Source organism: Notamacropus eugenii, chromosome 5, assembly GCF_028372415.1.
Source record: "Notamacropus eugenii isolate mMacEug1 chromosome 5, mMacEug1.pri_v2, whole genome shotgun sequence".
Classification (NCBI taxonomy): domain Eukaryota; kingdom Metazoa; phylum Chordata; class Mammalia; order Diprotodontia; family Macropodidae; genus Notamacropus; species Notamacropus eugenii.
The window spans coordinates 44,859,448-44,885,684 of record NC_092876.1 but is presented as its reverse complement, the minus strand read 5'-3'; the positions used below and the strand labels follow the sequence as shown (position 1 = coordinate 44,885,684).

Below are 26,237 nucleotides of genomic sequence, written 5' to 3'. Positions count from 1 at the left end.
GCCAGCCAGCTTTGGGAAGGTGGGCAGGTTGGGGCAAGCTGGGAGCAGCTGGCTGGCATCTAAGGGTGCCCTAGGTGAATATCAGCCCATCCCTTCTTGTCTCTCTCTGGCGGTTAGGCCTCTTGGGGGGTCTAAGTTGCTGAGAGGAAACACTTTGGAAGGCCTGGAAAAGGAGTGAGGGGTTATACACAGCCAGAGACCCCAGGCAAACCTCCTGAGTAGGGGTGGGCTTAAGTCTATCCTTGAAAGAAGTGCCCCTGCCCCCTACCTTCTCTGGGGCTGGGCTGCCTTTCTGATGTCTGGAAATTTCTGCCCTCAAATGCCCAGCAGCCTAGGGTCCTGGGACAGACTTGGACTAGGTCTGAGCCTGGGGAGTACTTCAGGGCCTACTTTTGCCCTCCCCCTCTTCTTCCCTCAATAGGGCCTTCCCATTTCCTTGTCAACCCTTACCCTTTCCCAAAAGAAACAATGGTGAGGTTGGGGTTAGGAACATACTCCCCCCATCCCTCCTCCTGATCAGATTAGGGTCTGTCAGACTTCAGAACAGTCTGAATCCTATTTGGGGGTTGGGGTGGACTTGGATTCTGAGTTTTAGAGGGACCCATAGCTTATATGCATATGGGTGGGGACCATGTGGTAAACTTCTCCCCACCAAAACTGGTACAATCAGAATGTCTGCTGGGTGCTAAGCATTGTTCTGGGTTCTAGAGATGTAGCATTTGGAAAAGCCTGAGGCCCTGTCCTCAATAAATTTTCAATCTAGGAGAAGAGGAAAAGTCTGATAATCACAATAGACAATACTAGATAAAAGGTGTATCAGAGACCTACAAAACTAAGGGTCTGAGCACAGCCTGAGGGATTGGAGAGAGCTGGACAGGATTCTTTTAGGAAGAGCCCTTACAAAGGATGTGTAGGAAATCCAAAGAAAAGAGGGTTCAGGCTGGGAGGGTGTTTCAGGTATAGGAAACTGACTGAACAAAAAGGCTGGGAGGGGAGAAGTGTATTCTGGGGCTAGAGGGTAGACTATAGTCACAGGAAATTAGATTAGCAAGACTGAGTGGCACCATGTTGTAGAGAACCTCAAATGCCAATTGTTTGTAAAATATGGACTTTATTGGGAAGCAATAGGGAGCTACAGCAATTGAGAGGGACACTCAAATGGGCATAACTGGATTTGTGTTCTCTCCTCTGCCCTCCCCCGCCACATACCATTAGGCTCCTCCTGGCCTCCCCTGAAAGGGAAAGAAGAAAGGAGCTGGGGATGGGGGGTGGGGTGGGGTGTCAAGACTTGCTTGAGAGTCCTCTCCCTAGGCTGTGGGTAAGGAAGACCTTTTTATAGGAAACTGAGGAGGTTTCTGGCCCAGGAGAGAACTCAGAAGATATCTTTTCTCTTTTCCTGACTACTGGGAATAGGGCAGGGGAAGAGACAAGAGTATCTAAGCCTTTTATTTCCAGAGACCTTCCATTAGGCAGTAGAATCTAGATAATTTCCCTGGAGAATTACAAGAAGAAAAAAAAAGCTTTGAAAACAGATAAGTTGGCATTAAAAACGGAAAGCCACACTGACCCTCTTTGAAGGGATGGACTGAGGAGGCCTGCCCCACCCTTCCTTCTCTGCTAGGCCCTGCTCCTGGGGAAAGGAGGAGGCCTGGAGGGAGGGAGTTGGGAGGCTGGGTAAGGAGGGAGGCCCTAACCTGGTTGGCTAACACCCTCTGGCCCTTTGCTTTGCAGATGACCGAGGCCTAACGGAAGAGAAGGGACTTCGATGCCAGAATCCAGATTGTATTGACAAGAGGAGGGCATCCAAGGTAACTGAAGTCCAGGGCTTGGGGCTGCTCCAGCACTGGCCCTACTCTGGGTCATGGGGCCAGGAGCTGGGGAGGGCTGGGATTTCATCTCAGGTCATCAACATGGCCCAGCCTAGGAGAGAGACTCAGGAGGATGGCATTATAAGGATCTTCCCCTGGGCCCATCCCAACTGCCCAGAGTCTCTGCCCTCTCTGAAAAGGCAGCTTTCCTGGTCGAGGCAGAGAGAAGTCTTGAGTCAGAAGTCAGAAGACCTGGCCTTGAGTGGGGGCACTTAGGAGCTGTGTGACCTTCGACAAATTGCCTCCCCTCTTAGATTCTCTTTCCTTATTTATGCAACACTTGGTAACAATAATTCCTGTGGGGAGAGCTTTGTAATCCTGAAAATCTCCCTAGTAATGTGACTTTAAAAACATGGACTATGATCCGTGGGGTCCTCAAAATGAACTCATTGATTGATTCATTCATTCACTCATTTCAGGTAGGTGATGGTTGTTCTGTATAATCGTTAGAATTTTGGGTTTTTTTCTGTGATGGACAAGTTCCTTGGAAGCCCCAGGGAACTTGGAGTCAGGAACCCCTGAACTGTCTCTGCAGGGGCTCTGCCAAAGGTGTGGCTGGGGTGGGGGCGGCTGGCCCACAATCTTGACTTAGTGAGTACACTGACCTCTCTGGCCCCAGGCTTTTGAAGTTCAGGCCAAGGCTTGTTCTGAGCCCTTTGTAGTTCTGTTGGAAGCATTTACCATCGTAACAGTGATTTACAAAGAGCTTCGGGCTTAGAGGCAGGAAGCCTTGAATTCGGATCCTGAGTTTTTGACATCAGCTGGGTAATCTTGGGCAAGGCCCTTCTGAGGTTGGGTTTCCTTGGGTAAAAAAATGAGACAATGATATTTGTACCACCTATGTGCACAGACTGTGTGAAACTCAAATAAGAATATATTAGTCAATTCAATTCAAAACATGCGTTAAGCCAGGCACTGAGCTAAATGATGGGGATGCAAAAAGAGACAAAAGGCAGTCCGTGCTCTCAAGGACTTTACTATGCGAGCCAATATGTACAAAGCAAATTATATACAGGATAAATATGAAATAAGTAAGAGAAGGAACGTTCTGGAATTAAGAGGGATGGGAGAAGGCTTCCTGTGGAAGGTGGACTTTTACTTGGCACTTAGAGAAAGCCAGGGAGTTCATTTGTTGGAGCAGAGGAGAAAGCGCATGTCAGGCATGGGGAACCTAGTGACAATGCTTGGCGTCAGAGACGGAGTGTTTTGATCATAGAACAGCCAGGAGGACAGGATCAAGGAATACTTGGGGGTAAAGGGAGTAGGGTGTAAGAAGCCTGGAAAGGGAGGAGGGGCTAGGTTATAAAGGGCTTGGAATGTCAGAAAGAACTTTTCTTTTTGCTCCTAGAGGCAGTTGGGAATCTCTGAAGTTTATTGAGATGGGGGGGACATGGCATGGTTGGACCTATGTTTTAGGAATATATGAAAGTATTAGGAAAATCTTAGAGTATTACATATATGTACATATATAACATAGTAATAATCTTATATAACATATATCATAATATGATTATATATATGAAAGTATTAGGAAAATCTCTAAGTACTACCTATATGTATATGTATAATATGTAGTAATAATCTTATATAACATAATATTACATATGATAATTATAAATAATAGCTAACATTTCTATCTTACTATGTGCTAGACAGTATACTAAGCACTTAACAAATATTACTTCATTCGATCATCACAACAACCCTGGGAGGCAGGTGCTATTACTATCCCCATTTTTACAGATGAGGAAACTGAGAAGTGACTTGCCCACGGTCACACTACTTGTAAGTGTCAGAGGTCATATTTGAACTCAGGTCTTTCTGACTGAAGGCCCGGTGTACTCTATCCACTGTGCCACCTGGCTGCCTAGGTCTTACTGTCTAACCTAACCTCTATTTTTTCCATTATTGTACTCTCTTGGGGGAAGGAAACACCCATGTCTAGAGTCTCTGGACATTTCCAGGTATGTGACTAGCAGGTTCTGGAGTGGGGAGAGCCCCTAGAAGATCCCAGTTTCGGGTCCGGAACTGAAGTTTAGGACTGTATCTCAGTGTGTCAAATGACTCAGACATAAGGGTCAAGTGTCTCGAACATAGTCAGTGCTTAGTAAATGTTTGTTGACTGACACTAAGTGCAAGAAAACAATCTGCTCTATTTCTGACTTTTCTGCCAAAATTTCTCCTTCGTTACCTCATCTTGGCATGGAAAGGACCCTAGTTTTTCAGTGACCTGGGCAGCAGAGCCAGAGCGAGTCCTGCCCATTGGGAAGGGTTTCCTGGGATGTCCCAGCAATGGCCTGGTGTCTAAGGGGAAGGTTGGGAGAGCTGCCCACGGTGTACCTGTAGCAGCTCATGAAAAGTACAGTGAGGGTCCCAGCTCTGCTCTCTCCTGTTGGGGATGAGGGAAGGTCCTGAGAAACGTTTTCAGCCTTTGATGGATTGAAGGGTGGTGCTTTCTCCCTCCCTGAGGCTTGGAGCTTCTCCCAGGGGGCTTGCTCAGCCACCCCAGGCAGGGAAATCTCATGGGGATGTGGGCTTCCCAGCCAGGAGTCCTTGGAGCTCATTCTATTTCTTCAACCCTCCTTCCTTCAGGAAAGTAGATTTGGGAATTCCAGAGCAATGGACTCTGGTCCTCAGTGTCCCTTCTTTGTCCAAAAGACAAAGAAATCTTCCCTTTGGCAGATCTGACTTGATTTGTCTAAGCTGACAAGCATGGAGTAATTGAACATTAGGATTAGGGAGATGAAAAGGAGCCTGGAATGTGGAATATCAGTGAGAAAGGATCTCAGAATGCAGAATGTGAGAGTTGGGAGGGCCCTTAGAACCCAGCATGTCAGAGCTGGGAGGGCCCTTAGAACCCAGGATGTCTGAGCTGGGAAGGCCCTTAGAACTCAGGATGTCTGAGCTGGGAGGGCCCTTAGAACCCAGCATGTCAGAGCTGGGAGGGCCCTTAGAACCCAGGATGTCTGAGCTGGGAGGGCCCTTAGAACCCAGGATGTCTAAGCTGGGAAGGCCCTTAGAACCTAGGATGTCAGAGCTGGGAGGGGCCTTAGAACAGAGAATGTCAGATCTGGGAGGGCCCTTAGAACCCAGGATGTCAGAGCTGGGAGGGCCCTTAGAACCCAGCATGTCTGAGCTGGGAGGGCCCTTAGAACCCAGCATGTCAGAGCTGGGAGGGCCCTTAGAACCCAGGATGTCTGAGCTGGGAGGGCCCTTAGAACCAGGATGTCTGAGCTGGGAAGGCCCTTAGAACACAGGATGTCAGAGCTGGGAGGGGCCTTAGAACAGAGAATGTCAGATCTGGGAGGGCCCTTAGAACCCAGCATGTCAGAGCTGGGAGGGCCCTTAGAACTCAGGATGTCACAGCTGGGAGGGGCCTTAGAACCCAGGATGTCAGAGCTGGGAGGGGCCTTAGAACAGAGAATGTCAGATCTGGGAGGGCCCTTAGAACCCAGCATGTCAGAGCTGGGAGGGCCCTTAGAACTCAGGATGTCACAGCTGGGAGGGGCCTTAGAACCCAGGATGTCAGAGCTGGGAGGGGCCTTAGAACAGAGAATGTCAGATCTGGGAGGGCCCTTAGAACCTAGCATGTCAGAGCTGGGAGGGACCTGCATACAAAAATACCAGTTCTATACAAAGGACTCTTAGAACACTGACTTCTAGTGTTCTAAGGCCAGGAAGGAAAACCATGCAGTCCAATCTTCTCATATTACAGGTGAGGAAACTGAAACCCAGAGAAAGAAAGTGATTTGCTTAAATCCCCTGGCAGATGAGTGGCAGACCTCGGTTCACTGCTGGAAGCCCCTAGTCCCCAGGCCATATGCTTTTCCTCATACTAAGCTGGTTGCCCCTGACAGCTGGAAAAGCCCCCTCTGACGTCGGGTTTCTGGCCCCTTGGGCCAGCACAGAAGGTAGAATTCCTCAGCTCCCTGTGTGAGGGGAATTGGATCAGTCAGCAGTGGGACATAAGGGGGACAGACACACATGAGCCATTACTTTTCTAAGCTGGGAGATTCTCCATTTGGGGCATCTTGAGGTCAGGTCTCAGAGAGGTTAAGTGAGTCCAAACTGGGTAGGGAGAAGGACTTTTCCCCAGAAGAGCCATATAAGCTGTCCCCATCTTTAATAGACCAGACCACAGATCTATATCTTAGGGTTTAAGATGGTGTTACTGTTCCTACCAACACTTCCCATGCCCTCCCCGGAATAGGGTTGATAGGGTGGCTTCTGCCCCCAGCCTTCTGGGCATTGGCCACAAAGGATAGGAGGGAAAGTATTTGACTAGGAGCCAAGAGGGACCTGGGATTGAATCTCATCTCAGACACTGTGGGCCTGTGGACAAGTGAATTAACTTCTCTGTGTCTCAGTTTCCCCATCTCTATATAAAAGAAAAGAATTATAGTATCTATCTTGTAGGATCATTGTAAGGATAAAATGAGATAGGAACTAGATCAGTGATTTCATTGATATAGGGAATTCCCAGGTGCGGAAACTCCCTCTGCCAATTCAGATTGGCACCTTCTCTGCAGTTTATATTCTTTGATTGTCAGTTCTTAATCTTTCTGGTGTCATGGCTCCCTTGGGCAGTCTAGATGACTGTATCATGTTTTTTAAATAATTGAAGGAAATAGTTCATTTTAGTTAGAGGTTAGTGAAAATAAAGATATAATTTTTTTCCCCATCCAAGTTCAAGGACCCTCAGAAATCTATCCAGAGACCCCCTGATTGTCTGTGAATCTTAAGTCAAGGAACCCTGCCTAAGAGAGTTGGCTAGAACCCTTAAAGGAAAGGAGAGATGCCCAGGATAGGAAGATGGAGAGTCATGGGAGGGGAAAATCAAAGGAGTATAGAAATTGTAAAGGGGAGTAACGTATAAGGAGACTGGAAAGGTAAGAAGGGGCCCGGGTTACGAAGGTCTTTAAAGGCCAAACAGAGGATTTTATACTTGATTCTGGAGGTAATAGGGAGCCATTGGAGTTTATGGAGTAGGGGAATGACATTTTTAGACCTGTGCTTTAGGAAGTAATGTAAGAAGGAATGATTAGAGCTGACATTGACAAGGCATTTTGGTTGCCAAGAGTTTTGGACCTGTGATCTCAGCAGCAGGCCTAGCTTTGGTTCCTCCCCACAAAAGTACCTTGGAGTGTGGTACAAGGCAACATGAGTGGACTATTGGGGTCAGAAGCCAAGATTCAAATCCTGCGTGACCTTGGGTACAAGCCACTTAGTTATCATGGGACTTAGTTTCCTTATCTGTAAATTAGAAGGTTGTAGGCACAATAGGTGAGAGGGACAGTGTAATGACTCATTAAACAACAATAATGATAATAGTATTTATGTACTTAATATGGTCTTCATATGAGTTATCTCATTTGATCCTCCCAGTACCTCTGGGATGTAGGGGCTGTTACTGTCCCCATTTTACAGATAAGGAAACTGAGGCTAGAGTGAGGGGAAGTGACTTGCTCAGGGTCACACAGATGGTGAGTATCTTAGGCAGGATTGGAACTCAGGCCTTCCCGATTCCAATGCACGGCTTTGCCACTCACCCATGTGCCCAGCGACAGGTCACTTGAGCCCCAGGTTGCTTTATAAAATGGAGGGTTCTGACTAAATGATCTTTAAGGGCCCTTCTGCTTTGAGACAGTCTTGACTGGGGGTGGGGGCAGGCCCTGAGCAGTTTTAGTCAATAAGCATTTATTAAATGCTTGTTGTATGCTGGGCACTGTTAGAGCCTGAGGATAGAATGCCAGAAATGATACAGACTCTGCTTTCAAGGAGATCCCTTTCCAGCACTGGACAGTCAGTGACATTGCCTTAGGGGGATGTAGAAATGGACCTTACCTTCTCTGCATGTAATTGGGGGAGGGAGCTGCAAACTTCACCCTGGTAACTTGGAAGGGAAAGGGTGGTTCCCTTACTAGCTACCCTGTTCTACTAAATTAACTGCCTTCCGAGCTTGGAACCAGTTCCCTAATTCCCCTGATATTTGGGGTCCCAATACTGGGACCTCCAAGGGAAAATAACTCTGTGTAGCTATCCCCTTGCCCTCTGCCCTACACTAGACCCATCCTCTCGAGCTTTCCTGATTGGGTATCTTCACCTTCTCTGCTCCACTGCATGATAGACTTAGAAGGGACTTTAGACAGCATCTAATTCAATCCCTTCTTGATTTTTCTGGTGGATATGGGAGGAAATTCCTTCCCAATGTAGATCACTACTTTTTCTGTAACGTAGAGTCTGAGAAGCTAAGTCTGGTTCACATAGCCAATAGATGTCAGGAAGGAGACTTGAACCCAGGTCTCCCTGATTCTGGTTGAGCTTTCTATGGACCATACCCTGGCTTTCTGTCATTTTACATAGAAAGACACTGAGACCTCAGCTCAGTTAATCAAGGTGGAAATGATTTGCCACAGATTGTTGGGGGTGTGGAGAGCAGGGAATAAGCATTTTGTACAGAGCCTACAAGGTGCTAAGCACTTTACAAATATATCAATTGTTTCCTCACAACTACTCTGATAGGTACTGTTATTATCCTTATTGGATAGTTGAGGAAACTGAGGCAGACAGAGGTTAAGTGGTTAAGCCCAGGGTCACCCAACTAGGAAGTGTCTGAGGCTGGATTTGAACTCAGGTCTTCATTGCTCCAGGTCCAGTGCTCTATCCTAGCTGTCTGCAGGTAGTTAAGTAGTGGAGTTCACATTTGAACACAGGCATCATAGTGCACAGGGTGTAGAGTCAGAAAGACTCATTTTCCTGAGTTCAAATCTGGCTTCAGACACTTCCTAGTTGTGTGGCCCTGGGCAAGTCACTTACCCCACTTACCTCAGTTTCCTCATCTGTAAAATGAGCTGGAAAAGGAAATGGCAAACCACTCCAGTATATTTGCCAAAAAAACCCTACATGGGGCCACAAAGTCAGACACTACTGAACAATGACAATGATATACCACCTCCTGGTCATTAGATGATTTCAGATGCTCTTTCCAGCTCTCAGATTTTATGTTCCAAGGTCCCCACCACCTCTGACATTCTGCATCTAGCTGGGGAATTCTGCAAGAGATCAAAAAGGCTGAAGGGAAGGTCCAATGTGTTACGTGGCCCAGGCTCATCCAGCAAATCTGGGGACACTGACCTGTGGCCTGGGTGGGGTGTTGGAATTGTTCATCCTTCCTTTTCATGACATCACAGAGGGATGTCTAGACTTGCTCCTGAATTAGATTTAAGTGAGGCAGGTAGGCTATAACTTCGAGGGAGAGGGGATCAGTTGCTACTCATTCAGACTTCCAGAGGCCTGTTACCATCCTCCTATGGGCACATTCCCTCCCCACCGGCCATAAATGGAGAAAAGAAAGTAGAATTAGAATCAGTAATTCCAAGTTATTGGTAGATAGGGGTGTGCCAATTATTCAATTTTCAGTGTGATTTTTTTTTGTACCTTGGAAATCAGCAACTACCACAATTCAGAGCTTAATTGATGGTTTGGTGATGGAGACATTGTGAATAGTGAAGATTAAATTTTAAATGTTTCTTCTACACAATTTTTTGGGAGGAGGAGGGGTGGAGCTGATTGTTAAATGTTTACCAGCACTCCATTGGGACAGATATTGACAAAAAATACAAAAAAAGCAACGTGGCATCGTGGATAGAGCGTAGGTCTTGGCTATAACCTCTGTGACTCTGGGTAAATCTTTTAACCCATTTTCTCAGGCAGCACATATAGACCTTAGTGAAGGGAGAGGGGCGGGGTTCCACGGTGGGAGCATCCCATACTTGCTTCATGGGTAGTAATAAATTCCTTATTTCTGGAAGTATTCAAGCAAAGAGTCTCTTCTGAAGGAGGAGATTCTGTAGAGGGGATTCTAACATGGGGAACAAAGCTGGACTTTAAGAACTTTGAAAGTCTCTTTCAATTCTATGATCCTATGAGATGAGACCCATTGGGAGATCACTCCTCTGGGGGTGATGATGAGAGCCTGGACTAGGGTGGTGGCCTTTCCTACAGAGAGGAAAGGGTGGATCTAAGGGACATTGTGGAGAAAGAATCAGCAGGATGTGGTGACTGACTCCTTGGGGTGGGGACCTTTGAAAGCCAGAGGAATCACATAGAACTCCCAGGTTATGAGACTGGATAATGGGAAAGGATAGTTCATAGCCAGAGGCTGAAGTGGGGTGGAAAAGACATTCTATATTGGGATCAGGGGAAGGAGAAAGGTGATGAGTTCACTTCTGGACATTGTTTTCTAGACAGTGCATGGGAACAGCCAGAGTCAGGAAGAACTGGGTTCGAATTCAAAGTCAGATACTTACTAGCTCTGTGCACATCATGTAATATCAGTTTCTTAATTTGCAAAGTGGAGGTAGTAACAGTATCTTCTTCACTGGGTTATTCTTGAGTGACAAATGAGATAAGGGACCTAGATCCTTCGGGAAGCCTTTAAGCACTGCGTAAGTGCTGGCAATTTTAGGTAGTGCCTGATGTCTGCTGGAGGAACAGGAAAGGGCGAAATGATAGGAGTGATGCCTGGGTATGGAGATCAGGGCAAAGTTCACTTACAGATCCTGTAGATTTAGGGCTGGACGAAACCCTGAAGGTCATCTGAGCCACCCTGATCTGAACGCATAGAAACTGAGACCTGGAAAAATTAACTGACTTGTCTGTGAAGGCACAGCTAAGAAACTGAGGCTTGAGCCTAAGTCATCATCCTCATCATCATCATGGCCAACATTTGGATAGTTCTTCCTATGTGCCAAGTGCTTTACAAATATCTTAATAATAATATCTAGCATTTACATAGTGCTTACTGTGTTCCAAGTGCCATGCCAGGTGCTTTACAAATGTCATCTCATTTAATAATAGCATTTACGTAGCCCTTACTGTATGCCAAGCACCATGCCAAGTGTATTCCAAATAGCATCTCATTTAATAATTATAATAGCTAGCATTTATATAGTGCTTCTTTGTGCCAAGCATCATGCTAAGTGCTTTCCTAATATCCTCTTGTTTAATAATATTATTAAATATTATAATTTTTATAAATATTTAATATAAATGTAATTTTTGTAATTCTCCCCATTTTATAGATAACGAAGAGGGTAAGTGAGTTCCTCAGGGTCACACAAGCTATTAAATATCTGAGGAAGAATTTGAATTCAAGTTTTCTTGGCTCCAAGTCCCAGACTGTATCCTAGCTAAGGTCATCCTTATTCCAAGTCCAGAGCTTTTTTTCTGCCAGACTAGAGCAGGACAGAGAGCACTGATCAAGGGTATACCATGCCTTGGAATACAGAGTCTCCAAACTGGAAGAGAAGTTGGGTTGGCCATCCACTCCAGCCCATATTGGTAAAGGAAGTGCTTTTACTGGGGGACATGGTAATCTAGTCTCCATGGTAGCCCTCCAGTGGAGGGTGAGGGGCCCTACCCCCGCAAGTCAGCCCCTTCTCTTTCTGACTAGTGGTAGTTATTTGGAAATTTTTTTCTTGACGTTAATTGCCTCTTGTGCTTTTCTATCGTTTGCTTTTAATTTCACCTCCAGGGCTGAGCAGAAGAAAACGAATCCTTCCACCCGATACCTCATATACTTGAAGGCAGCTTTGGGGTCCTCCGTTTGTCTTCCCTTCTCCAGCCTAAAACTCCTCCTAGGTCTCATGTGGCATGATCTTCAGACCCTTGACCATCTTGGTGGACCTTTGTGCAATGAGAAATGCATATTAATATGACTTTTAAAAATATTCTTATTTTGAAGTCTAGAAAATTCCATTCTCCATAGCATGTAGAGAGGCATCAGACAATACTTGGGTTGAAATCTCAGATTATAATCGTACTTCCTAGATGTGTGATCTTGGGCAAATCACTTCACTTTTCTGACTCAGTTTTCTCATCTGTAAAATGGGGATAATTCAACTTATGTACCTATTTCCAAACCCACAGGCATTCATTAAGCACTCACTACATGTTGGACACAGTGCTCAGAACCGGGATTGCAAAGACAAATATGCTGGTCCCTGCTCTCAAATAACTGACATTCTACTGGGGAAAGGAGATATAATACATACGTGTGTGTGTATGTGTTTGTGTGTGTACAGGTAAACGTAGGGACAGCTAGGTGGCACAATGGATAGAGTGCCTGAAGTTTGAACTCTTCCTGAGTTCAAATCTAACCTCAGGCACTTACTAGCTGTGTGACCCTGGGTAAGTCACTTCACCCTGTTTGCCTCAGTCTCCTCATCTGTAAAAAGAAATGGCAAACCACTACAGTATCTTTGCCAAGAAAATCCCAAATGAGGTCACAAAGAGTTGGATATGACTGAAAATGACTGAACAACAACAATCTATATATGATTTGACAGGCAGTGTACCACAGTGGGCAGAGACTTGTGGTCAGAACCAGGAAGACCTGAGTTCAAGTCTTGCCTCTTACACATACTGCCTTTTGTGATCCTTGACAAGTCACTTAAATCTTTGGTCACTCTCTAAGACTATTAGTTGCTTAAATGGTTCTGACTTGTCTTGGTAGAGGAACTTCCCTGATCTAGCAGTTTCCTATGTCAGTGAAAGCCCAGGTGCAGCCCCTATCCTATATACATCTGACACCTCCAGTTCAAAAGTCAGGCCAGCTGTATGTGAAGCCAGGTTAGTAGGGACAGGGGATATTTGTGGGAGTCTGAGGCTATGAAAAAGAGGGTCCTAGTCTGCCAAATCAGGTATCCTTGGGCATTCAAGTAAAGCCAGAAGAGAAGGTCTGTCATGGATTGGGGGCAATGACACAAGAGACACAGAGATAGTGGAAGGAGAGGGAGACAGATCGACAGAATGAAGAAGAAATGGCTCCTGGGTCATGGAATCATAGACCAATGACCTGAGGCTTCCCGGAGATTGGTGGAGTGTGGGTGGGAGTCAGCAGACAACAGACCAAAATAGTTTACCTGAGAGCCTTGCACCTAATCCCAGTGCTTTAATGGTCAGGGATTTCAGCTTTATCTCCCTTTTGGATAAGAGGATAAGGACTAAGGTGGAGACTGACCTAGGAGATCTCTGCTGGCACCCAACTGCATTCCTATTTCTCTTAAAAAAAAATACACACACACATATCTGTATATATATACATACACACACACAGAGATATATATATATATCTGGATATATACACATATATAATATATACGCATGTATATATTAATGATCTTAAGAAACCCCACAAACCTATCACTTGCCAGGGATTTTCCCACCTAAAGAACCCTCTGGTATAACAGAATATAATGAAGCAAACCAAAACAACAGGTTAGCTGAGTCGGATAACTAAATACCTCACTCTGCTCCTGTAGTCCACCACCTCTCTGGCCAGAGGTGCTAGGCTCAGGGTCCAAGTCCTCTGAAGTCCTGACTGTCCACTTCACTGGTTGATCAGACTTCTGGTGTCTTTAAATCTGATCGATTTTCCTTTATGTTACTATGTATAAATAACATCCTATAAATTGTTCATCCTATAAAGAGCTCACCTGGGTACTGTATCAAGTTATGCAAGTCTTCCCAAGTTTCTCTGAATTCTGCATATTTGTCATTGTTTGGAGTTGATAGCATCCCGTTCCACTCACATTCCATTCCATACCACAATTTATTCAACTACTTCTCCAACTGATTGGCACCAACTCTGCTACCATAAAAAGTGCTGCTATAAATATTTATATGTAGTTGTGTACTCCAGCCTCTTAGGGATGAGAGGAGACCCCAGAAAGCCGATTTCCTGCTGCCTCTTGGCGGCCGGTGACCTGGGACTCCTCACACTGCTCCTGCCCCCCCCCACCTCATTTCCATCTCCACCAACAGTTTGGCCACAGGTTAAGGGGAGGGACATTTTGTGAGAAGGAAGCTGATCATTCTGTAATATGGATGTTGATAAGGGCCGACCATACAGGGTCTTCAGCTTCCCAAGGAGACCGCCCCCATCTCCCCAGTAGCACCCTAGGGTTCAGCCTGGACATTTCTGCGGAGTGTGTGTGAGATTGGTAGCGCTCATAGGCTAATAATCCCACCCTCGATCTCCTTTTCCCCCTCCACTGAACGTGGGGGCCCAGCTCAAGGGGCAGACTCCGGCCTTGGCTGGGTGCCATTGGTGGCAGCTCTCGATCTGAGACCTGGGCTCCCATCCATCTTTGCACTGTTATTTTAAACTCCAGCTGCTCCCCTCGGGTGCCGCGTGGGGAGGAGGAGTTAACCTGGCGTCGCGAGCCTGTTTTCCCCCTCAACTCAGTGCCAGGGATAGGGTCAAAAGAAAAAAAAGCAGGGAGTGTTTTGGGAGCACACAGGGAGAGTTTCCAGGGCGCGGCCAGAGTGCGGTTAGAAAGGAGTTATTTATAGCCAGGGAGCGGAAATCTGGAGGGTCCGGGAGCAGGGTAGGGAGTGAACGAGGGAGCGAGTCGGAGCAACCGTCGGGGGCATTCTGTGGGCTCCCAGGGGTCCCGCAGGCTGCTGGAGAGCGGGGCGGAGACAGAGCCCTGCGCCCACCCACCTGCGCGCTCTCCAGCTGTGCAGCGCAGCCCTACTCAGCCTTGTGTTTGCGGTCCAAGCTCCCACCTGCCCCCTCCCCAGCGGCGATCCGGAGACAACTAGCTTCCAGCCTTAGTGAAAGGCATTCCTGGACCGCTCTCCAGCCCTCCCCTTTGCCCAAAGCATTTCCCTGAGTTTGAGGGAGGGTAGAGGGGAAGGGGGAGGAGTCACGCCCTAGAGGTTGTCCCAGTATTCATCCTCGAGCTTGAAGGCTGCTCCGCATCCCGCTGGCGACCGCCATATGTGGCTCTCTGCCTTCAGGACGCCCCTTCAGATGACAGCCTCAGCCCCAGTCCCTTCCCCACGCGGAAGAGCGCTGCAGAGCCGGCCGCAGGGGCTGCCTGCAACCCAAGGGGGCTGCCCGAGTCCTCTGGCCGGGATCCCCGAGGGCTGTGGAAGATCGCGCCCGTGCCCCTGCCCACTCCTTCCTTTCCTGGCTGCTGCCCCGCGAGGCCCGGGCCCAGCCTTGTTCTGTCCACGCCCTGCACCCTTAGTAAGTAGTACATTCCTCCTTCACTCCCATGCCCCGCAGGTGGTAGATCCCGACAGCGCTACCGTAATTACCGGGCTTGGCCTGGCGGCGAGGTGGCTCCCCCGGGGGAACCTGGCTCCTCCTCTTCCCCCTCTTCTCCTCCTCCCCATCCTGGGGCTGCCACAGTGCTGAGTCTCAGCTCCAGCCTAGGGCGACCAGCTGGCCCCTCTGATACCTAGGAGGGAGGCTGGGAGAGGCTCCCACCGTCACGCACATCGCTGAGCTTGAACCTTGGACTGGAAACTGGGGGTGAGTAAGGGGTGGAAGGGAGACGCCAGGTAAAAGAGGAGGAGGCGAGCCCGGGAGGGGAGCGTGGGAGGTGATCGACTGAAAACTGAAACGTCTCCGCACCCCGCCGCGCTTTTCCCTTGGAGTGCTAGAGGGGACGGCGTGGTCTTTACTGTTCTGGGGGCCTCGGGTTCCTAGTTAAGGTAGGGACCGTGGCGGTGGCCAGTGAAACGATTGACACTTACGCAGGCACTGGCCTGGGTATCAGTTTATCCCTCTTGTCAGTGGGCACAAAACTCATCTCCTCCAAACGAGGCTCCCAGAGGCGCTTCGGCTTCGCGGACACTGACTTTCCCTAGGGACCTTTCCTCTCTTTCGGCTGATAAGCTTTTTAGGGGTCTCAGCTCGGAGTTGCGGGCTGTTTTTTCTGGTCCAATAGTAACCCGAAGGTCCACGCAGAACCAGTAGGGGAAACCCGAGGAAGTCACTACTGGGAAAGGAGGGTGTATGGTCTCAAGAAGACCCCTCTGGGGCCGGTGAAAATCGAGAAAGATGAAGAAGCAGTGAAGAGGGGGTGGAAAGACCTCAGGTTTCATCCTCTGACCCAAGTCACAACCCCTAAGAGCTTCGGCTTCACCTGTTTTGTCATTGTGACCCGTCCACCAGAATCTCCAGTATTGACATAATGCTTTCCATAAGTTTTCTCATTTGATCCTCTCAACAACACGGGAGAGAGAGGTGCTATTTTTATCCCTATTTTACGTAAGGGGAAACTGAGGTTGAGATCGAATAAATAAGTAGCTCAGGGTCACCGAGCTGTTAAGTGGCTGAGGTCACATTTGAATTCAGTTCCTTCTCTAAGAACAGTATTCTCTCCATGATACTACCTAGCTGTCAGTCACCTTGCCAGTTTGGTCGGAGGACTTCAGTCTGCAAAACTGAGATACTTTATTTTTAATGCCTAAGCCACAGAGCTATTGTGAAGGAAGTAAACTTCAAATTAGACTTCAGGAGGAGTTTTTGTGCCTGTTACAGAGAGGAGGAAACTGAGATTCAGTCATGGACCAGTCACTTTCTTAAATGTGAGCTGTCACTATAGGGACCAGATCTGGAGGCAGGCAGTCCAATACAATCCAGTCTGGGGATTCAGAGACAAAAGTTGTACACTCTGTTCCTAAGGGATTTACATTCTTCTGGGGGTGTGGTGGATTATTTGACCCAGAACTGGAAAGGACCTTAAGGGTCATCTTGACCAACCCTCTCTCCTCCTTATTCTTCCTCCCTCCCTCCCTCCATCTCTTCCTTCCTTAATTTCCTTTTCTTTCTTTCTCCTTCCTTCCTTCCTTCCTTCCTTCCTTCCTTCCTTCCTTCCTTCCTTCCTTCCTTCCTTCCTTCCTTCCTTCCTTCCCCCACAAAAATTCAATGACTTGCCCCAGATCACATAGGTAGGAGGAAGCAGACGTGGTATTTGATATTCCCAGACTAGGTGCCATTGTCCAGCTTTTTGGTCGTGCCTTCTCCTATTGTACTTTACAAACGCACACAGCTTACTCCACAGGTTTCCAGCTAAATGTCCTCCTTCCTGAGAGATTCATTCCCTATTTTACTCCTACCCCAACCCTATCCCCAGGGGATTGCACAGCAAATCATACTTTCCCCCTGTAATCAGAGCTCCAGAGTTCAAATCCTACTTCTTCCCCTTGTTATGGGGTCTTGGGTAAGTCACTTAATCTCCTTGTGCCTCAGTTTCCTTTTCTGTAGAGTGCAGAAGTTGGACCACACAACCTTGGAGTCCCCTTCCAATTCCAGATTTTTGATGAAATAGCAATGACCCCATGTCTATGGCGCTTCTCCCTATGGGTCAGTGCCAGTATTATTAGACTCATGCCCAAGTTCTCTTGGGATAGTGAGCAGGAAAGCTGGAGTACACACCTGGGCTGCTCAAATGCAAATTGAGCCTCTTTTCTGCTCCCCTCTTTGTCTTCTTCCACCCTGGGTTGGACTTGAGCGATTAAAGTTGAAAAAGTCCAAGGGATCAGCCTTCCAGCACTTACCATGTGCTCTGTCCTTGGTTCTGTGCTAAGCATTAGGATAGACAGAAATGGAATGGTCCTTGATATGCAAAGATAAGAATAGGGGAAAAAAAATCCTTTCTTACCCTCAAGAAGCTTACATTTCATCAGGAGAAACAGATAATACAAATGAATAAAGGCAGTTTGAGGAGCATTGCTGGGGACAGAATGTGCTGAGTCCCTTGCTGACCCCTTGGTGAAATAGGGAAAGTTGTTGCTTGGTCATTTTTCAGTCATGTCTGAGTCTCAGTGACACCTTTTGGGGTTTTCTTGGCAGAGTTACTGGAGTAGTTTGCCATTTCATTCTCCAGATCATTTTATAGATGAGGAAACTGAGGCACAAAGACTTGCTCAGGGCCACACAGTAAGTGTTGGAGATTGGTTTTGGACTCAGATCTTCCGGACTCCAGGATCTTTCAGACATTTGTTGAGATGTATTATAGCTTGAGGGTTCCTTACTTGGCCACCAGGTGGCGTCCTTTTCTCCTCCTCCCTACATCTCCCTATAGATGGTCTCCAATGAAAGTTTCTGTCTAGATCCTTTATCCCCTGGAGGACCAGAGCCCTATGCATGTGGTTGTTGGAGGGTACCCAGGCAGAAGGGAGCCTTCAGTAGTCAGGGCCCTGTGTAGTGGTTTGTCTGGGGACACTACATCCTAAAGAGATGAGAAGTATGCCAACTTCTGGCCTTGAGTGGGGTAGCTTCTTCCTCAGCCCTGCTAGGTCTTGAGTCACTGAACTGAACAGAAGGTCTCCAGGAATGAAGTCTCCAAAAGTTCTTTCTGCAACCTGGCCTGTGATGGAGACAGCAGCCAAGCAGAGATGGAGTTAGGCTTAGATACACTAGAAGTCTGGTTATAGGAACATGGGTCTATATAGACATGGAAGGGACCTCAAAGACCATCTGCTCCAAGTCCTTCATTTTACTTAGAAGGATACTGAGACACAGAGAGAGATGTGTCAGAGCTGTGCTGGAACCTGTTCCAACTGGCTAGCATATTGTTAAATTTTCCATATGAGCTTTTACACCTTGGCAAAGAGTACAAATCAGTGCTAGATTTATTGTTTAATAATGTAGATTAAGCCGAGAAATGTGTCATGTTTTTAGGAGAACTGGTTATTAACACTTACCAGCACACTGATGGATATGGCTTATCCAAAATCACAGTTAATAAATAGTACAACTGGGATTTAAACCTCTGACTTAAGAACCGAGGTTCATCCCACTATACCATGGTATCTTGGTGTGTGTCTGAATCTTAGAAAAGAGATCAGGATGAAATCTGTTTCTGTTGAGGACACCACCATCTTTGCAGAGGTCTAGGTTTAAAATTGATGAACCGTTCCTGACTCCTCTCTCCCTCAACCCCCATATGTACTCAGTTGCTAAGTCTTTTCAATTCTCCCTTGACCACACCTCTTGTATACATCTTTCTACTTAGATAGCCCCCCACTTTCATCATCCCTTTCTTGTAATGGCCCCTGATATGTTTTTTTGGGCTCAAATTTTGCTCCTCTGCTCTCCACGCAACTGTCAAAATTATGTTCCTAAAGCACACCAGTGTGACAATGTCATTCTCCTCAAAGTCTCTAGTGGCTTCCCAATTGCCTCTAGGTTTAAGTGTTCATCTTGGCATTTGAAAGGCTAAAACCTGGATCCAACCTATGTTTTCTGACTGATTTCATTTTAGTGCCTTTCATGCACTCCTACGTTCCAGTCAACTCCTCCTGTTTTTGAACTGGGGATTGCATTTCTTACCTCCTAGTAGGGTTGGAGGACCCACGTTCCAATCCAGTCACTCTCTGTCCTCAATTTTGTCATCTGTAAAATGAACTGGAGAATTAAGTAGTAAACCACTCCTCTATCTTTGCCAAGAAAACCCCAAATGGGGTCATGAAGGGTCGGAAATAATTGAACCACAGTAAAATGAGGAGGCTGGTACCTAGTGTTTAATGTATGTTACATTAAATTTCTAAGGGCTAATCCAATCTAGATGAGTTTCTGAAAAGAGAGGTGAGAATTAGCAAGTGACTTATTCTGGGGCCTGGAGGCATTGGTGACTGGTCAGGGCTGTTCCTAATTGTGGAGGTGACTGGAGAGAGGATAGGGTATTCAGAGCTGATAGTCTTAAGACTTTTATTAGAAGGTAGGGCTAGGGCAGGGAATATTTTTTGCTTTTTCTTCGTATCATCAGTATCTAGCAGCTGGTCCATTGTAAGCACTTATTAAAGGCTTGTTGGTTGGCTGATTCTGAGATCCACCTTGGTCCAAGAATGGAATGAGCTGTCCTTGGAGGAAAGGAAGGTCAGGCTGGCTGGCTGGGATCTCAAAGGCACCTAATCCTAAAGATCCTCATCCTAAAGAGGTTCAGAGTGTCAGTTGGCCAAAGTTACATAAGTGACAGAAACAGTGATAGAATTAGGATTTGAATCCATGTCCACTGACTCAACATCTGGTACTCTTTCCCCTGTATCCTTTAACCAAGTCAGCAAACATTTATTAAGCACCTACTATGTGCATATAAGGCAACTGATTCTTGCTCAGATAGATAATGGTCTTGAAGAGACTGAGGTTCCTTCCAGCTTAAAGATTTTGTGATTTTGTTTTTACCTGAGGGGAAAGCCAAGACCCCTGGATACTATGCAGCACAGTGAGTGGATAGAGTGTAGTACCAGAAGTCAAGAAGACCTGAGTTCAAATTCTGCCTAGGAGGACTTACTAGCTCTGTGACCCCGACCAAGGCACTTAATCTGTCTGCCTCGGTTTCCATAACTGTAAAGTAGCGATAATAACAGCACTCACCTCCCAGGGTTGTACTTAGCAAAGTGTTGGGCACATAGTAGGTGCTTAATGCTTATCCCCTTCTTTCTTCACTATGCCTTGCCCAGGGGAAATCAGTCCTTCAGAAGCAGATCCCAGCCTTTTCAGTACCTGTTTTCCCCAACCACACTGGGGATGGGGAGTCTCCAAGAGGTTGACTGACACAAAAGCCTTGTCAAGCTCCCTCCCCTACAACTTTTAAACTCTGGGCCTCTATGGAGGACAAAGACTGGGGGGGTGGGGGCAAAGGTGCACAAGAACCCTGAGTTACTCTCTTCAATCTCTATCTGTAGTATGGAAGCCCAAAAGGATAGGGAGTTGGGGGGGCAGGCCTGGGAAGGCAGGGCCCTCCTTTCCTGAAGATTTCATTATTCATTTACAGAGATCTGGTTTCTGGGTATCAGTTTCAACAAGTCGGCCCTGACTCATGAGTAAGGAGCTGAGGCCCGAGTCCTGATATCCCGGGGAGACTCCTTCCCTCCCCCAAGATCACCCTTAGACCAACAGTGGTCTACTCAGGCCCCCTGGCATCTTGTCTGCTGGGCTCCAGCCACAGTGTGGGCACAGACAGGCCGGGCCCAGGTTCATTAGCTAATTAGTGCCCCAGCTCTCCGGGGAAGAGGGGGAGGAGAGAGCTGGGTCTGGGTAACGTTATCCTCAGGCATAGGAGAGGCCGGGAGATGGAGATCAAAGGAGGCAGAACCCTGGAGCCCCAGGCTCCCAGTCTTTGGCGCCCTGGCTTGGTCTCTTGAGTGCCCCCGAGCAGTAAGTGGAGGGGGAGCCCCATTCCCCAGCTGGCTGTGAGCACTCCGGGGCCCACGTGCCCCCAAGTCAGGAGTCAGGCCCGTATAGTCCTTCTTCCACTCCTCCCCCTTCAGAGTCGAAGCGGTAAGGAGGGCTGTGACTCAGAGGAGCTGGAGGTGAGGGAGGATATGACTCCTGCTGGGGCTCGCATTCCCAGCTGGGCGCACGCAAACAATGGGGCAGTCTCCCCCGGAGGGGAGGCTGTGCTTCCCCCTCCGCTAGACCTCGGGCCCCAGGGACTCCTTTTCCCACCTGTGCAGTCAGTATAAACTGGAGGATGTGAAGGGAAAGAGGAGCTGATGCCCAGGAATGTCTCCATCGCCTCCCCTCGCCTCCAGCGCTTAGAGCCGGCCGCTCCTCTCCAAGTCTGACCCGGGAGGGAGGTTCCGGCTTCGCACCTCTGGCTTCTAGGACTAGCCCGAACGGGCCCAGGCTTGCCAGGCCTCAGTCCCTCCCTCACCCCCGAGCCCTGCAGGAGGTCTGGGCTGGAAGAGGGCGGGCCTTGGACCGCACCGTCTATGCCCAGGAGTCAGACCCTTTTCCCCTAGCAGGTCCGGGGTTGTGGGCGCCCATAGTTTGTCCATCAGGCTGCAGGAAGCATGCAATCCCCCCGGGAAGAGAAAGGGGATGGGCTAGGATTCCCCAAGCAGAGGTCTGGGCACCACTGAGCAGTTCTATGGTCCCCCGGGGCTGGGGATTTTCCACCAGCCCTCCCCTTCCCCTGAGGTGGGGGAGGAGGGGTTACTCACTGCCCGGGGGCAGGCACGGCCCTTCCTGATCTCCTTCTCCTGTTCCTTCCCTCCCCAGCCTAGCTCGGGGAATGACAGAGAGCCTGGCGGACACAAGGAGGCTCCGGGTCCCTCCTAAGCCGCCCCCATATCTTATCTTCAAAGGGGCTCTTCACGCTGGGCGGCAGGGGGTTCATTAGCCCGTCCTGCCACTGGGCTAGGGAGGAAGGAAGAAGCATTTGTAGTGGTTGTTGCTGTTTTGGCTCTGGGTCCGGATCCAAGGGTGCATCCCGGAGGTGGTCCAGGCGCCTGATCGTCCTGAACCGGTGCCTTAGTGGAGGTAGAGCATTGAGACATGAGGCCGAAGCTAGGGCAGCTGTTCTGCGGTGGGAGGATGTGTTACTAAGTGGGTCCTTTTCCCAAGAGTTCCCAGATCTTGAATTAGAGGCTTTGGAAGTTGGAGGAGAAAGACTTGACTGATTTGGGGGAGGGGTGTTGCTGCGATCCCTTACTCTTCCATCTGGCCTCCCCATAGCACCTGAAAGCACCTCTCCCCTCGGATGGTGAGGGTGGCTGTGAGAACCACCTGGGCACCCGGTGCCCCCTGGCGGAAGGCAAAGCCCTAGGACATAGCTTTAATCTGTTTCAGGAGGTGTTGGATCCTGAAGAGTGAGGTGCCCCAACCTCTGACCCTAGGGAAAACCCAGTTTGGACCTAGGGAATTCCCGCCCTGCCCAGGCGTGGACTCTGAACTCCCTTCCGTTTCTTATACCTGTCCCTCCCCCTTTATCCCTGGTCTTTCTTTGTCCTTTTCTCCTACCCCCAACATTGTCCCTGCCTGCCCCCTCTATCCCAGTGTCTCCAGCTGCTCCCCTCTGGGAAGGGCCCCTTCCCTGACAGTGAGGGAGACAGGTCTCCCGGGGTTGGGCCGAGTTCAAAGGCAGAGCGGGTGACTCCAGGGGGCCTGACCGGGACTGGGGGGCGGGAGTGTGCAGTACAATGGCAGGAAGCGGGGGCAGCGGCATTGTCCACAGACGCCGCCGGCGCAGACGCTGGCTTCCCTATCCTTGCCATGGGGACAGGCCACGGAGTCTCAGGACAGGGCAGTCCAGGGTTGTCCTCGCCACTGCTTCACCAGGCTGGGGACGCAGGGGGCTGCAAACATCAGGTAGGGGGAGAGGGGGCGGCACCACTTCCTTATCTACTCCCCACCCTGGACCTCCTCTAGGTCTAATCTCAGCTTCTAACTACCTGGGGATACTCAATTGGGGAGGGGAAGAAGCTGCCCTTTATTCACCAGGTACCACACTACCGGGGTCTCTAGGGCCCGGGGTCTCTAGGGCCCGAGATCTAGTGACTCCTGAAGGATGATCTCCAAGCGCCTCGTATCTGCATGGCAGTGGAGATTGGGATCTGCCATCTGCCGGGGGCAGGGCAGTAGAGTGGACCTGGGTGGTGAGGAGAACTTAGGCGGTGGACAGTTTTGTCAGTACATCCTGTCTTTTGTCAGGATGTGGCCTCCAGAGGACGCGGCCTCTCCCCTGGGTTGTTTCTTCCCTGTCCCTGCCCACCCCACCCTCTGTCCCATGTCCTTGGGCTGCATGGAAGTCGGGGTCTTTGTGGGACTGGGGGATCAGGGGTACCCTAGGAAATATGAGTGTGTTTGTTAGTGTGAGAAAGTGAGGTGCTTCCCGGTGACTTTGAGGGTCTGTGTCTCTGAAAGAGTGAATGGGCTTGGCCTCTGTGTACATGGGTGTAACCTGGGAAAGCTGACTTCCCTCTACCCTCTCATCATTCTTTTCCCTCCTGCTGAGCCATAGCCCTTTCCCAACTTTACTGCTCTCCATTTCTATGGAGTGGATCTGCTTAGTGACCTTTACCCTGGAGTGTTCCCAAAACCAAGGCCATCCTTTCTGTCTACTCTATGTTCTGATACTGTTTCCCCATTAGACGGTAAGCCCTTTGAGGGAAAGGGACTTCCTCCACCCCACTCCCCCTTAGTAAGGTGCTTAGTGTATAGTAAAGGCTAAGGGCTTAATACAAGTAAATGCTTGGCTGATTGACCTCGACTTTGTCTCTCCCTGGGAATATTTCCAGTGCTCCCAACCTCCCCCCCACTTCCCCTACAGTAGGGTCTAGTGGCTACTTCAGATTTTCATTCTGTTTTAGTCCCAGCTTCCTTTGGGGCTAGAGAAGAAGAAGCAGTCAGAAGTTTTATCTGTGCTGAGGTTCCAGGGACTCAGAGGTCTGTGTAGCCCTTCTGTGACATCTCCGATCCTGAGCTGGTGTGGGACTGTCGGCCTCTGGACATCCCTGGAGGCCCTCCACACCTCCCATTGTTTCTCTTGTTTGTTCCACTAACTTGAGGCTTTGTGGCTTTTTTGGGGTCAGGGACAGAGGTTCAGCTGGCTTCTGCCTGAGCTGCTCTCCCCTTTCCTCTCCCCCCTACCGCCACCTCCTTCCGGGGCGCTGAGGTCTCCAAGATGAGAGGGAGAGACAGAGAGAGAGAGAGGAGAGGAGCGGTCAGGCACTGCCCACTCTGGATACCCTCCTCCTTGCCAGCCTTTTCTGCCTCATCCTCAGAGCAGCTGTGCCCAGATGTGCACTCCTTCTGACCCCTAGCAGGGGACCGATGCCATTCAGAGTTCAGTGACCCCTGGTGCTCTGTGGTCTGGGGAGAAAACTTGGCTTCCACTATGTGAAATCAAGGGTTTGGGTTTCAGTAAATGGCCCTCTCCCAGCATTCCCTGACCTTACGCCCCTGAGCTCTCCAGCAAGGGTGCTGAACCCTTTTTTTGTTTATTGTGCATCAGTCTGATGAATGTATGTATCTCTTTTCTGAGAATTATGTTTTTTAAAAAATATTTATCTATTGAGTTTGCAACATTTTCTTTTTTTCTTCCTCTCCCGTCCTCCCTCCCCAAGAGCCAAGCAGCCTGATATAGGCTATTAATTCTTTATACATACATATATGTGTGTGTGTGTGTTAAGCATATTTCCACAGAGAATTATGTTTTTAAATGGATAAAAGAAAATCCACAGGACTATTGATGAAACGAATTATGTTGAAATGCAGTTATCAAAATATTTAAAAAAATCAAGTTTACAGACCTCCAGGTTAAGATTAGTCTCCCTCCATCTTCCTAGGCCAGAAACCCAGCAGAGGGGGCTTTGCAACAGGAGCGGGGAGGAATTTCTTGCTCTTCTAGGGGTGTAAGCTGGGAAGGAGGAACCAGGTTTGGGGTGAGGGGTGGGGAGTATAGAGAGAGATGTTGCTTGGGATTACAAGTTTTGAATAGTAGCAAATACAGTTCTGTTGAGGCAGATGGATCTTGATTTACAAATCAGGTCAAATAGAAGCTCCCTGAGGACAGGGACAATTTCAGTTTTGTTTTCTTATCTCCAGTGCCTAGTAAAGTGCTTGGCACATAGTAGGTGCTTAATAAATGGCACTGAAAAGTAACATGAAAAATGACATTTTAAGAAATCTGATTCAGTAGAAAGAACCCTTGACTGGAAGTAGAGAGACCTGGTTCTCAGTCTCCCCCCACCTCTCCACCTTAGGGCCTCCCCATTAGCTCTGTGACTTTGGGCAAGTCCCCGGGCCTGCTTTCCACAGCTGCTGCTTGGAATGTAGCCCTCTTGCCAGTGGGGAATGCTTCATTTATTGTATCTGTATTCTGAGCACAGAGCAAGGGTGCCTGGTCCGAATTTTACAAATACTTGTTGAATGGCTGGATTAGATGGTCCCATTTTCTGAGTCTGAATTTGAGATCTGCAGTGGGAAAAGCCTTGAATTTGAGATTCTGATTCTTTCTCCAGCTCTAACTTTCCGTGATACACATACACACACACACACACACACACACAGTGTGTGTGTACGTGTATATTTATTTCTATAAGTATAAACTTACGTTAAGAGGCCCTGGTCAATGGAAATTAGACCAGTAAATAATATAGCACCAAATGAATAGTGTAGACAAGTCATTTATTTTGATGAACAAACATTTATTAAGCACCTACCACATGCAAGTTCACATTAAAATAAAACATGGTTCCTGTCCTCTAGGGCCTTATGGTCTGGTAAGTACTAGGGGAGGGAGAGGAAAGGGGAGATAGAGGAGTCACCAAGGAAGGCCTCCCAGAGGAAGGAGACCTTGAAAGCTGAAGCAGGCAAGCTTAAAACTGCACTAAGACTTTTGGGACAAAATGTATGGGTATGTATATATATGGCCACACATTTTTAATTTTAATTTGAGGGAGACACCTGTCTTTGATAATTCTTATTGTAGGGAACTCTTCTGATGAAAAAGGTGCCAGCAACGGGGAGAGATTCAGTAGTTACGAAGTGGGGGAGAGGGACTCTACCCTAGACCTTTCTAGTTCCAAGCAGGCTTCATGCTGCCCAGTGCCCACTGTCTCCCAGGGTGGGGCCTCCAACAGATTTATTGCTGGGTCTCTGTCTAGCATCCTGGGCTCTGGTCTTTGGAGAGAGGAGGAAAAGGGCCAGACAGGGTCACCTGGAGTTCACCTTTACATACCCTTCCTTCCTTCCCTTCCTTCTTCCCTGCTATTTGGGATGATTTCCTCACAACCAGACCCCTGTTGAAGACAGGACAGTGAATAATGTCCTCCCAC

At 48.4% G+C, this 26,237-nt stretch overlaps 1 protein-coding gene and 1 long non-coding RNA gene across 6 annotated transcripts in view; one reads left to right on the top strand and one right to left on the bottom strand.

Annotated features, from left to right (window-relative positions):
• The window catches only part of PLEKHG5 (pleckstrin homology and RhoGEF domain containing G5), a 110,293-nt gene that overhangs the window by 53,099 nt on the left and 30,957 nt on the right, over nucleotides 1-26,237 (top strand). For 2 of the 5 annotated variants that reach the window (XM_072608719.1, XM_072608724.1), the window contains exon 2: nucleotides 1,732-1,808. In XM_072608719.1, the coding sequence (XP_072464820.1) occupies nucleotides 1,732-1,808 (77 nt within the window). Of the gene's footprint in view, nucleotides 1-1,731; nucleotides 1,809-14,252; nucleotides 14,908-14,942; nucleotides 15,196-22,654; nucleotides 22,768-26,237 lie in introns of those variants that run through there. The other 3 variants (XM_072608718.1, XM_072608721.1, XM_072608720.1) reach the window with 3 other exon arrangements.
• LOC140504127 (uncharacterized) lies at nucleotides 1,092-9,264 on the bottom strand. The gene is made up of 2 exons (XR_011966972.1): nucleotides 8,821-9,264; nucleotides 1,092-2,669 (listed from the first exon to the last, which is right to left on the bottom strand). It is a non-coding gene; the product is annotated as an uncharacterized lncRNA (long non-coding RNA).